The sequence below is a fragment of the Diadema antillarum genome, unplaced genomic scaffold (assembly GCF_040938485.1).
Source record: "Diadema antillarum isolate AM-2024a unplaced genomic scaffold, OU_Dant_1.0 seq00000720_RagTag, whole genome shotgun sequence".
In the NCBI taxonomy this organism is placed as follows: domain Eukaryota; kingdom Metazoa; phylum Echinodermata; class Echinoidea; order Diadematoida; family Diadematidae; genus Diadema; species Diadema antillarum.
In genome coordinates this window covers 1098786-1112908 of record NW_027271624.1, presented here as the reverse complement: position 1 = coordinate 1112908, position 14123 = coordinate 1098786, and the positions used below count along the sequence as shown (strand labels likewise).

Below are 14123 nucleotides of genomic sequence, written 5' to 3'. Positions count from 1 at the left end.
TTTTCACTCAAAATTCACTCCAATTTCACACTAAATTCTTTTTTACACTCTCACACTAAATTCACTCATTTTGGAGTGACCTCAGGGATTACTCGAAGATTTTGGAGTGATCCCTGAGGTCACTCCAAAACGAGTGAAAATGAACATTTACACTAAAAATTCACTCTTTTTTGTATTCACTCCTTCAAGAGTGAATATTTTCACTTCTTTTAGAGAGTATATTTTACGAAAAAGACAGCAGTTGTTTCATCCTGTGTATCGTTGATGTCCTTCAAATTCTCATTAATTATATCGTGATACCCACAATATTGAGATCAGCGTGCAAGTTACGCCTTTATTGCAGGATATCGAAGTTCTATTTGAAAATTACGGTGGGTTCAAAAAGTTTAGTACAGTGTATACAATTCGTGTATCGTATTGATGTCAAAATCTGCGAAATGCATTTCATAGGTTTTCCGGTTTCTTTGTTTGTTTATTTCAACCAAATCTTTGCCGGGCTCTAACATTTATTATTAGATTAGCGCTGATGACGTTTCCAATATATTATTTCGGAAAAAGATAGAACAGTTGTGTGTTTCGGAGAGATTTAAAATGATTAACCCTATTTCAAAAACATTCAGATTTAGGACAATTATGAATAATGTTTTATTCTTTGTTTTCGCAAGAAATATAAACTGTGTACAATCATGGATAGATCGAATTTTATAAAACGATGTGTGGAAGACTTCTTATCACTAGCCAAAAGAAGAAATTTACGTTTGAATTTAACAGAGGGTTTACGGAGCAAAAAGCAATCATTTCAAAGCAAATGGCATTTTTTCTGTGTTCCTAAAGCTCCAATATCAGCTGTCTCGATCCTTGTTCATTTTTGTGTTTGTTTGTTATTGTTTGTTTTGTTTGTTTTGTTTGTTTTTGTTTGTTTTTTGCTTTTTTTGTTGTTGCTGTAAGTGTTGTTGCGATATACAACGAAAAATCCTAAAGGGGACGCCGTACACAATGATCAGCAATTTAAGCAACAACTTGGCACGTGCTGTTGGGATATAACATCATGTATAATATTCGTTGGTCGTAGTATGAGAACGTGTGATATAGGGTTGTTCTCATGACGAGTAGAAGGATGAAGGCATGCAACCAAGGGTAGTCCTAAATGGATTAGAAGCGAATACCTCAAAAAAGCAACAACAGTGCTTGGAGCTTGAAGTGGACTTCATCATTGCCGTTGATTACAGAAGGTCGGTATATAGCGAGAAGATCATTACTAGATGCAACTTCAATTTCTGGAACATCAAACATTTTGCTGATTTGTGCTGACATATAAAACAAACAAAACCAAAGAAATCAGTACAGCTTGTTTCATTGCAAACCGAAGCAGTATAACTTGAACATCACGCATACTGCTTTATCAAAACCAAGTCACCAAAAACTTACGATTTCGATAAGAAAGTGCACTTCAGCACAATACACACGTAGTAAAACAAAATGCACACAATGCTACTAATGCGCAAATATTCGGCGCATGTATCGTGTTCACGTTGCCGAATACGTCTCTCGTCCGTCCGTGCCATTTGTATGTAAGTTCCACTAATGAGTTACAAAAGTATAAATTCTTGCTCTCTCTCCTAGTACAAAAGAAGATGAATGACGGTAAAATCGTCATTACTTAACCTTTGCGATCCACATATGCGTTACGTCACTTCACCTCGCCCATTTCGCACATTGTCCGTTCCGTTGGTGAAAAATGCGTAAATCGGCATATTACTGAGCGGGTCGCACCTGGTCAACTGCAGACATGCTTGCGTTGTCTCGTGGCGTCATTAGTTGTGATGTAATAATGATATCGTCCTACTCGCCCAGGGTAGCCTCTTCAGCATAATCAGCACTGATACTCCAGATGGCCGTGCAATTACAGTTACGCCAGTGCTGCCAGGTACCATTTCTACACCTGGGTCAAGAGGGACGTCGTTTAGTGAAAACATCTCGTCCAAGGACGTAAGCACTTGGTAGGACTCGAATTCGGGCCCTCCGTTTCAAAGGCAAGAGTTCTATCCAACATACCACAGTGCCTATAGTTGCATCACGTGACTGAAAGTCCTGACGTCAATCCACACACGCTTCCGTCTTCTGTCTTGAAGATGGTCGTTAGTCATGAGCGTCACTAACAGCCTCGTCAGTCCGCGCTTCCTTACTCGTCCACGTCTCGTGCAGTCCAATTAGTTGAGCTACTTCGGGTAAAACGCTCATCGTCATACGAAACCGTTATATCTCCACACCGCCGTTAATCTTACAGTCGGGAGATGGCTTCTTGGCGATGTGGTATTATGATAACGATTTACACCAAGTTCCTGTCCATTGGATACAGCTATCTTCATTACAAAACGAATGCCACAGCAATTGTCCAAAGCATTCGACTCGCAGTTGTATAGGATGGCAGTATGTCAAATCGTAGAGAGCGTTGAACCTGAATGTATCGGCTGTGCTAACCACGTCGTGGCATTTTGCTGATAAAGTTTTCATTATTGTCAATCGCTATGGTGAGAGCTGTTGCAATTTATTTGTCCATTTCACATAGAATACATATACCAGTGTGTGTGTGTTTTTTTTTTGTGTGTGTGTGGGTACATACTCGAGTGACAGTTACTAAGGTAAGTTCTGCCTGTCGCACACTGTTGAAGGCTAACGGGAAAGCTAATTAGATCAGCGGTACCGACCGGGTCGGGTGACTCGTGACTTGTACGTGTGGACGCATTGGCAGGATGTGATATGGACGAAGATAGATAAAGATGTATCCGACCTGTCAGTATAGCCTTGTATTCGTTCGCTATCATGAATAGTGTCTTGATGAAATAAGGGAGCTGCAGCTAGATGACAAAAAAATGCACGCGTGCAAGGCTTTGAAAGCGCGTAAATCAACAGGCTAGGGACTCTGCTTGAAAAAAACCACGAAACCCCGCGAACTGCCGCGTGGCTAACAACGCCTGTAAGTAACATCTCGCATTCCGCCGTTGCACAGTATTGCCTCGTATTGCCTCGTAAAAATGGTTCTTTGCTGTCTGAAACCGGGCTGAATACTGTACTGCGACGTGGCAACTGAATCTAGATCCAGTGCACAATATGAGATGGCGCCGATAGGAAATTCCATCAAACTGGAGGCGGATGAGCACTGGCCGATCCCCATCAGTGCGACGGCGTTGCCGTGACCACTACTGGGCTCTGCCAGGCGGTCGTTGGCGTTTCATCCGCACGAATGTCTATGATCTACGAACTACTCGTCACAAAAGTGATTTGGTCCACTCCAACCTTGACTGGGCTAACCCACCTGCTGTAGACTACCAACGACTCGTATCTGAATACAAAATCACACTCGTGTTGTTTGTTGGGTTTATATTTTTTTCACATTCCCATATACTCGTCATTCACTGGATGCAGCACATAGCTTTCCTCAGCTTTCGATGGATGCTTCCCCGCTCGCTTTCATCATCGTCCTCTTCATCCATGCTGCTACCTCTCAGAGTCTTGATGCGAAGTTGCAAAAGGTCGCTTCGGACGCTCGGTCTTCGCGCGTTCGGCGCCACCATGCCGCACGCCTCGCTGAGCCGCCTTCTCAGGGCCAGCTTGCCGTTGCTGCTCGGCCTGAGCGAAGTCGGTCCGTGGCTGGCGCTCACTTTCCTGTGTAACGACGGACTCATTTCGCTCGGCAGTCGGGCGTTCTCGAACAACGATCTGAAGAGGACGTCGACGTTGTAGAACTTCTTGGCAGACGTCTCGAGGAAAGTGCAGCGCCGAGTCTGATCGAAGGTGCCTTTGGCCTCCTCGAGTGGAACTTGTCTGCCGCCATCTTTGTCGCACTTATTTCCCGCGATGACCATCGGCGGGCACTTCATGCCGTTGGCGGTGTTCTTCGTCAGCTGGATCTGGTCGCGCAGGCGCACTGCCTCCTGAAAGCTGGTCCTGTCGTCGATGCTGTAGACGATGATGAATACATCACCTGAAATGAGACAAAAAATCACGATAAATTAGTAAATGACTTAACGAAGTTAAAAAATAATGACGCATATTAGATACGTAACACAACGCCAATGGGTCATTGCCACAGTGCTTACATTGCAGTGCATACCTCTACTTGGTTGGTTTTGTTTTCTGTGATGTGTAACCCAACTAGAAAGACATTCTAATGAGCTGGAAAAACTCAGTCTTGATGCTATGATGAAAGTCGAGATATCATTTGTGTTGTCACTTCTCATGGCAACGGTCACTTGTATATGTCCGAATCTGTCCGAATCCGTGTGTCCCCAAGAAATAATCATTTTCTCTTGCAAATACGAACAATGATTGTCATCGACACTGATCAGAACTCCTAGGAATACAGTCATCCGTTCAAAAATAAAAACTTATATTTGAATGGAGTAGTTAAACCCCAAATGGGATCGTGCAGTGGAGGTTTACTTTACGCGATTGTTGAATGTGTCTGTGAGGATATAAAAAAAAAAAGCAGAAATATAACTAGTCTTCATGAAGTGTGTTAATATTCTTGTGTTACACTTAATGTAATATGACTGAATGAGCGCAATGTGCTTCAAGGCAAATATAAGGCCCCTCGGGAGTGGGATAAAATCGGAATACAAATGTATTCACTTGTTTATTGTAATAAAAGCAAAGTCTCTCATTCCCGGTCCAGGTAGAACGATCCAACATGATTTAATATAATATCTTCACATTTTCTCGTTGATTACATCGTTCGCTTGATTTACACCCGTCGTAGGAGCATTACCATCGCAAGCTGGAACCGTATTGGTTAAAGATATAATCCTGTATAGTCTTTCCCTACCTTTCATCCGCGGTCATTGTGTGTGTGTGTGTGTGTGTGTGTGTAAGCAGAAATCATACATTTTTCATGGCGAGGAAAGAATTTGATGAAAGACTATGTTTATTGAACGGGCTCTGTTCATATTTGCCGGGCGTGACTTAAGCTGAAGTGGTCTGTGACTGGCCGAGTACGAGTTCCCCTGTCCGTGCCGGTCGGAAAGTCACGATCCCTCGCTAGCGAGCGGCGGTATACACACAGATGACTCCTGAGTTTTTTGCCAATATCCCCCATGCATTCGCCGCCAACAATTCAAACGGTAAATATGCTGATGGGGAAGAAAAAATAAACTTCAAAGAACAAAACTCTCGCTCCTATGGTGTGTCCAAGAGTACATACTCCGCTATTCCCTAAGCAATTGTACAGTTTGCACAGACAACGCAACCGAATGGAAAAAAGTAATTTTGCGCATACGGATGGACGTTTTATAAATCTTTTTCATTATTATTCTTTTCGTTTGGTACATACATGATATTTCGTTGCGACTGCATCACGACCGCGTACAATTTGTTTCCAAGGACACCAAAGGCTCTTGTATTCGTAAGTTATTGGTGATTGAAAAAAGTACGTTGACTTCACTTTCCCTATCGCAGTTCGGTGTCAAATTATTTCCTAGGTCCCCCTATAAAGTCAGATTATCAAATCGACATGTGACACGACGCTTCAGCTAGATAGAAACTCCCAATATTAGCAAAGCCTTGCTGAAAACTTGGTTGACAACATAAGACCTGTCTAACACACTTGAACAGTTGAAGATTCACAAACATACACTGAATCAAAGAGAATGCCATAAGCCTCTAGATTGAGTGCATGATTTATCATTCACAACAAACACATATTATGAATCACCAAAAAAAAATCAATTTTATTTAAATTAAGCACACCAATGGCCTCTCGTAACCCCCCCCCCCTCCGAAAAAAAAGTGCCTACATACAACCTTGATGATAATAGAAGCTCACCAAAGACAATGAGAGAAAAATACGAACAGTGGACACCTCAGACTACCAGGTAAACTTGCTTTCACACACACATTACTACTACTTCATCGAAGAGGTTATTTTCTTGACTCCTACACACACAAATACATACACACACGCATTCTGTTATCCTTCCCTGAAAGATTTGTTTTGGTTGCCCCCCCCCCCCCCCCCCCCCCACACACACATAATGATATACACACAAATACACGCGCACGACACTTCTGATAACACTTGACGATTTTCCACAAGTTCACAACCAGAACCCCGTACGTATAAACCCGTATATATCTGAGACGACTGTTGTATGAATTAAGTATGCCAAGGACCACCCCTGATCGAGGCCTCCCCGGAAAGATTTTCGTGCTGCGTCCAACCTTTCCCTTAACTCAAAAAGCTGGTAAAGGACATCTAACGGAAGCACTTTCCCAAACGCTTCACGCAGCGTGTGACGGAAATACAAATCACAACAAACGAACACTTTACGCGAACCACGCATCGTTGTTGTTTTTATAATTCCTTATTCTTTCTCATTTGACAGAACATCGTTCCTACCCTCAATCGGGATAATGTGCCTTGACAGGCAAACCGTTAGTGACAACCACGCATTCTTGTACATACAGGGGCACGGTCTGTCAGCCTATACTACCCACAACACGTCGGTACTCCAGCAGGCTTTTGCCGCCGTCGATGCGACGAGTGGCTGCACACGACAGCCAGCGACTCTCCGGAACTTGTTGAGTGGAGCTCCATAAATAGAAACACTCCAGTCCGCAAGCCCTGGCGAATAGAGATCTAGACGTCGCTATCCGCGTCGTTGGCGATTTTCACCCAGTTATTCCCACCCACCCCCTCCTTCCCACCACATCAATTTAATCCTGCTATTATGCGCGGAGAACTACAGAAAAGTGCACCGTTTTACCTTCTTTTTTTTTCTTTCGCATGAACAAATCATATCGTGACTATTGTCACCGCTCCTCCCGTTAATGCGGTCATGAGCTGATGTAGTGATATCGGTGAAAGTGTGGATTTTTTCTCTCTCTTCGAGGAAAAGGAGAGTATAGATTGACTACAGTGACGTTTTGATGTAATGAAAGGGGTTCGGGCTCTTTCGTGAGAGAGTAGTATTATGTGGTCTTTAATAGCATTATCATGACCTAATGGTTGCTTACGGGTGAGTACTTCCCTCTTGAGAAGTTCATGAAAGACTACACTAGACATAATACACACAACGAACTCTTCCTCCCAGGCAAATCACTGACATGATGTCTCACCCTGGATTTCTAGAAGGCACTGCACTTTAAACCACAATACACAAGTATCATGTTATTAGCAAACTTTAGATCTGTGACGCGAACGCTGAGACGACGCAGCCTCCAGGGTTGTGGACAATGGAAGCAGCTGTCTCGCGCGTGTGCCGAAGACCACTTCTGGCCTATTAGCGTCGTCTTTGCGTCCGCGTAGCAGATCTAAAGCTAGCTATGCTTTCATAGAAGAAGCGACTTTCTCAGCTCCTTTACACATACACACAGACACCACACACACACACACAGACACACACACACACACACACACAAAGAGACTGACGCACACATTCTTTCATCCTTTCATGATGAAAATGTATAGTTTTTCGATGAGTTCCCCCCCCCCTACACACACTATCTACCCAACATTTCTGATGGAAACGATAAGGTAATTCTTGCATGTCTATCTTTCATGGCGTGTATGAGTGATTATGTGTGTGTGTGTGTGTGTGTGTGTGTGTGTGTGTGTGTGAGTGTGTGTGTGCGTTGTATATGCAAAAGAGACGAAAAAGTAAATAATGCCTCCGGCACCACTTTGTGGTGGAGGCATAACAAAAAATGAGAGAGAGAGAGAGAGAGAGAGAGAGAGAGAGAGAAATCATTTGATAACAACCATCTCTCTCTTATAGCTTCTCGTAAAATGATGGCGTTAAGTTATCATGTTTTCCTTCTTTCCCTCCCTCCCATTAGACAAAATGCATCAACATGATGATGAACTGATGTATTTGTGTAGGGCCTGGTATGAGTTTGTTCATGTATTGAGTATCATGCTTGCATGTGATATTTGTACGAGTTCGCAGGAAGTACAGAAACAACCGACATCCATTAGCAGACGAGGATTCTGTATTCGATTCCAATCGACAATCTTATTGGGATAGGGAGTAACTTTACCCTAGTCAATACACACACAGCCTATGTCACCCCCCCCCCCCCCTTCTCCTTCATAACCCCCTCTCATTCTCGTTTTCTATCTCAATCTTTACAGCGTGCAGCTTAATGTTGATGAAATAAGGAACGTGATATCAACGAAACCCGCGTTCTTGATCTCGCATGCTTCTGCCCGTGCGCCGTTCTCCCCGAATCCCTCCCATGAACTGATTACGCATACATAGCTAAGATGGCGCCACCGAGGCGTGGCGGCCAATATTTGAAAATCAAAGAGATCGGCGCGAAATGCGCGGCAAAATCGGTACGGCAGACGACTGTCCAAACCTGGGTAAGGCTCGATTGTTGAGAGGGAGTTGTCTCTCTCCCTTCTACCTCCCCTCCCTCCCCCTCCCTCTCTCCCCCTCCGTCTCTGAGTAGACCTGATCTTGACTTAGCAAGTCGTGTTGACTCAGCAGGTAGGAGATAGGGTCTCATACATAATGGATCTCACCACTTGCACGGTCGAGGAAGTCAGCAGAAGTTTTGTTCTCGAGTCACGAGACTTGCATGGAATGTAGAAACACACACTGATCGATACTGTGCTTCTCTTGTCTTTCAGCCCCAGATATTCATAGCTTTGGCATCTTCTTATCATTTGTAAACACTTACTCACCGAGGCAGAGTAAATATGTGGCTATAAGTTTTCACTGACTGCGGCGCTTTCATCGTCTCGCCTTTCGTTCGCAATTGGGAAAGTATAGGAAGCAGGAACAGATATGCATTAAAGGTAATAGACTTTTAAAAGTGAAATTGGCACTTGAGATGCATCTATTACTCTAAGACTTTGAGATAAAATTGTGTTAAAAACATTGGTAATGATTTTGTTGTGGTCTTAACAAGATGGATAATGATGGTAACAGTGATGTCAACAACCTCCAGCACATTAATTTCGACAGCTTGGCCTAATACCTGTAGTATTAATGCTACTACTACCTCTTACTACTGCTAATACTACTACTATTGCTACTCCTGCTATTACTACCATTACTACTACTACTACAACAACTACTTCTACTACTACTGTAATTCTACTACTACTACTACAACAACTACTACTTCTACTACTACCACTTCTACTACTATTAGTCGATGGTAACAATATAGGGGGATAGCAATGCGCTGACAGGGAACATGTTTTTATAAACAAAACATAAGTTACAACTTACGAATACTAGAAACCCCAAAGCATCTGTCTCTTCATACTGCGATCACGAATCTCGCCTGAGCGTGATCGAAAACATACCAATATCAATCCCTGACCAATTTGATCCGGGCGCCAGTTCGAGCGTCACGTTCGCGGCTGTCCATCAATCCTTCTGCAGACTTTGGTCCAATATATGTATATCTACCTATCTATCATATATATAATATAATATAATATAATATAATATAATATAATATAATATAATATGATATAATATAATATAATATAATATAATATAATATAATATAATATAATATAATATGATATGATATGATATGATATGATATAATATAATATAATATAATATAATATAATATAATATAATATAATATAATATAACATGATATAATATAATATGATATATATGCATATATACAGTACATATTATAATATGTGTGTGTCCAAATATGTTTTACTACCATATATATATATATATATATATATATATATATTCATATGAAATCAGTTATCTGATGAATCAATGTAAGGATGATAACGGTACAAAATGATAAAAATTACAGTGGAAACATCTACAACACAATTTGAAACACTGTAACTGTTACAAGTATGTTTGTTGGCGTGTGTCTGTGTCTGTGCCTGTGTCTACCTGTGTTTGTTTGTGTAGAAGCACACGATAAGGAACTAGAGAGAGGGAGAGATCAAGAAAGAGAGAGATAAAGCGACAAACAGACAGGGATCGAGAGGAAAAGGGGAAAGTCCTGACTATCAAACAAACCATGACCGACATTGGGGAACTTCTTCGCGAAGTATATTCCTCCATCCCTCCCCCTCCTTCCCCAAACCATCCCACTCGAAATTTCTCGGTCTTTCTGGTCAAAGTCAAGGTTTTAATCAACCAAGGTAAGAGAGCACTCGACTCAAGGTCGCCTCCGGGGACGACCTTCCCCTCAGCACGACGGGGACAAAATAACGTCTTCCGAGAGGAAAGATTGGACGGCGAGATAAAGAGTCGTTGAAGGACACAATTTAGTCGCTAAGCGTGATAACAAAAAACAAAACATACTGCACAAAACGAAGCTAGAGAGGCTTGAGCAGAATAATCGAGATAAAAGAGATAGAATGAATTAGGAAATAGGTTATAGATTGAAGCGCAACAAGCGGAGCTCAGATAAAAGAGGGAATTGCAGAAGCAGAAAAAGTACCAGTAGTACTGATGTGGCTGCATCCCCTATTCAGCAGGGTCATAGAGCGGAGGGGTGCGGAGTAATCTGATTCCCAGCCGCTGTTTTCACATCTTAACTGGATAAGCAGCTAGTGAGGGCGCTATAAGGAGGGAGATCCGCCAGAGAGCATTGAACGTGAATAACGGCTGTAACGGCACTACGCCACTTTAAGGGGTCATTTCTCCGTCTTCGCACCTTTGTTAGATCAGGTGAGCAGATGGTGATATGGGAAACTCGGATTGCGAAACGGGATAACTACCGTCATTGTTGGTGGAAACGCTCTTCGCTCAGCTTATTGTCTCATATTCTCTCGGAGCAGCAGCTTCCTTACATATCTAACGAAAGAATACAATGAGCAAAGCACGGGGTGATTTACTCGTATATCATTCAAACCATATTTGCAGTGAATCCAAAGGAGAATTCAATAAGGTGCTCCAGAAAGTGTGAATAGGAAAAAACGGTGACACACTTTTCAAAAGCAACAACGGCTTTGCGGTATCGATAAATCGCAGTTCAGAACAGCGAAATAAAAATCACTGATTCCTCAGTGAAACCACTAAGAAAGCTGATTGTCTTTGTCCATACCGCTTGCACTGGACAAGTGCAGACTGCGTAGCGCTGTTCTATCTACACACATTCACAAAAACACACGTGCCACATTCTAGTACTCATACACATCAAAATACGGAGTGGTTGAGTTTGATATACAGTATACCTTTGTGCCATTGTTGACACGACAGAAAAGTTTGCGTGAGGCATGCACTGGATAGTGATTGTGCACTCAGGCACAGATCAACACACATTTCAATTCTCGTCCGACACGCGCATTTAGACGCACACACACAATCACGCACAATCACACACCCAAACACACAAAATTAATAATAATGCAGGCACCTATCTATTACGCAGAATGCAGCAAAGTGCGACGTAAGTCGTGGCGGCGTCAGGAAGATAAGTGCCACTTTAACAACATTATAAGCTAAAGGGGGAGCGTCGTCCTTGTTTGTTGTCTGGCAGGAAATCGCTTGAAGCCTCCCAATGTCATGCCTAGCTTCCCTCGAGGCCCCCTTACCCGTAGCTCCCTGCCCCCTCCCCTTCTCTACCTCTCTCCAAAATGTTTCCCCCGGCAAATCAACGATGACGCCAGCTAACACACATAACCATACTGCTGTAAGTGGCGCCACCTATTTCTTTGCGTTAAAGTATACACATCCGATGCAGCTTTTGTTCCTAAAAACTTAACTTAACATTGTCGGCCAATTCGTACAACTGGAGTCTGCTAAAGTTTGGCAACAACACTTTTCATTTTCCGAACAGAAAATGTATTTTAACTGTATTTTGCTATATCACTTTCTATATCATTATAGGGAGTAAAGGCAATGACGTTTGTAGTGGACATTGTGTATCTGCTGCATGTACACTTAACAACGCCGCCACAGGAAATATCTCATCGCCCATTTCAAGGTGGCTGTAATGACTTGATACTCGTTGACATAGTTAACTTTCCGATTCCACAGGTATTGTAATTGTTATACTTCTGACTTTCCTATCTCTATACATGTATTTTATTTTGAGCTGTCAACTTCCCAACACACTAGATTACGCTGAAGCTTAAAAACTCCGGCATATAAAAAAAAAAAACAAGAACAAGCACTTACGATGCTGTCAAACTCACTGACGTAAATGACTTGTTGTTGTACAGCGATGGTTTCCGCAGCACAGGCGAAGGTTACAGTTACAGACCTACGACATGATATTGCTTGATTCAACTCGCGCTATACTCACACCGTCATGGACTAACTCATTAATTCATCTGCGAGCACATACGGATATATCCGTCATCGGAGAGTGATCATACATCTGCTGTGTTTAGTCTACGGGTCTCTTATTGGTCTCCTATTACTGGGGAAAACACCGTCTACCAAGAAGTTCCGGCTGAAGCGGGGACGTCAAAAGTGCAAGGCGAAACCAGCTAATTAAGTCGCAGGAATAGTATACGAGTGATGGAGATGACAAACATAGCACCCCCGCTCGATTTCCGGAGATAACGTTTATTACTGAGTATAGCGCGGTACGATGATACGATATCATTTGATACTATTTTTTTTCCACCCCACTCATATTGCGAAGCTGTCGGAAAAGTCAAGGTACCTTCGTGTATAGCGTTCATCTCGACCTTCGGAACATAAGATTACTTTTCCAACCGTTTCGAAATCCCTTTTGAGTTAGACAGTCCTACAGGTGCACCTGGGGGCGATGGTAGAACACGGCACTCACGACAATCGTATAGTCCTGACCCTATTTATAATACAGGCCTACACACATAACCATGTGTATTTTATTATCACCGGTCAGTCAATACAGTGAAAAGCCAAGGACAGTTGCATTCCCGTCGCAATAATCATATTCAGAGAGCGAACATAAACGATATTATTTGCATTGAACAAAATACAAAATCAAAGGAGTAAATGATAAGTGTATGTTCCTTTGTTTGTTTGGGTTTTCGGGTCCGTGTTTACTGTTTGAAATAAAAGCTGCCATTTCAGATCTCTCTCTCAGTGAATTGCTATGAAAATCTGATCACTGCCTCCGAAATTGCGATCGCCGAAATTCATGGTGATAACAGATGGAACACTTTAAAAACGCAGTCGGCAACTATTTTTTGAAACATAGAAAAAAATGCAGGTAATAAGATTGTTAACATGGAGAAAAGAGTGATTGAGAATGGTGGAACGTGATTTGAAAAATCGTTGATGTTGTTGTTGTTGTTCTTTTTGTAGAAACTTCATTCCGTGTGCTCGCAGACTTCCCCCATTTTCTAGTGCTCGATTAGCACAAAACGTGTTCCCCCTGAAGCCCGTTTACAAAGCGAATTCTGTCTCCTGTCTGAAGGTGAAAGGGTTCTTTGATTTTTTTTTCTATCGGACGAGGAGGGAATCAAAGATGAGGAAGTAAGATGGCGGGAAGGGCTGGGAAGAGACCGACATCGATACACTTGATAATCTCATTACCAAACTCGCGTTATTCATGCCTGATCGTCGCTGCCTGCTCGGAAAACTAATATGTAGAGATTTCCCGCTCAAATTAGTGCGGGAAATCACGGATGCGTTATGCCTACGCCCCCCAAGACGGGAAGATTCGAAAAGGGTGGGCAAGCCAATCTGAAGGGCGGCGAAACGCTTATACAGAAAGATTCAGAAGCACCGGGAAAAGACATGCAGATGAGAAAAGAATGCAAGAATTCAAAGCGAAAAGGGGACAGGAAAGGAAAGGGAAAATGAAATTGCAAATCTGAAGAAGCAGAAGAAGCATATGAACACAAACCCACAGGCAGAGAACGAAGAGGGAAAAGGCGAAGGACCAAAAACGGAAATATCATTTCAGTACAAAAGAAATTCGGAGAGAAATATGGGGAAAACCTGGTGAAAAATTGTGTGGAATATTATAAAACAGATAATGATCGCGACTCCACAAACCATAGTCTTTTTGGAAACGTCAATAGACTCAATAATCATTGCCAATAATGTGATAGTTTCATCTCAAATAGTGTTTAGAAGTACGATAAGAATAGATAAGCATGATTCAATTCAAGAGAGAGAGAGGGAGAGACATGGAGAGAGAGAGAGAGAGAGAGAGATAGAGAGAGAGGGGTGGGGGTAGGG

The 14123-nt window shown here is 42.4% G+C and overlaps 1 protein-coding gene across 1 annotated transcript in view; it reads right to left on the bottom strand.

The window, feature by feature from the left end:
- Window positions 1-756: 756 nt before the first annotated feature.
- Window positions 757-14123, bottom strand: part of LOC139738050 (dexamethasone-induced Ras-related protein 1-like) — a 35579-nt gene continuing 22212 nt past the window's right edge. Inside the window, exon 3 of the mRNA XM_071648712.1 lies at window positions 757-3985. Coding sequence (XP_071504813.1) covers window positions 3414-3985 — 572 coding nt within the window. The 3' untranslated portion in view covers window positions 757-3413. The remainder of the gene's footprint in view (window positions 3986-14123) is intronic.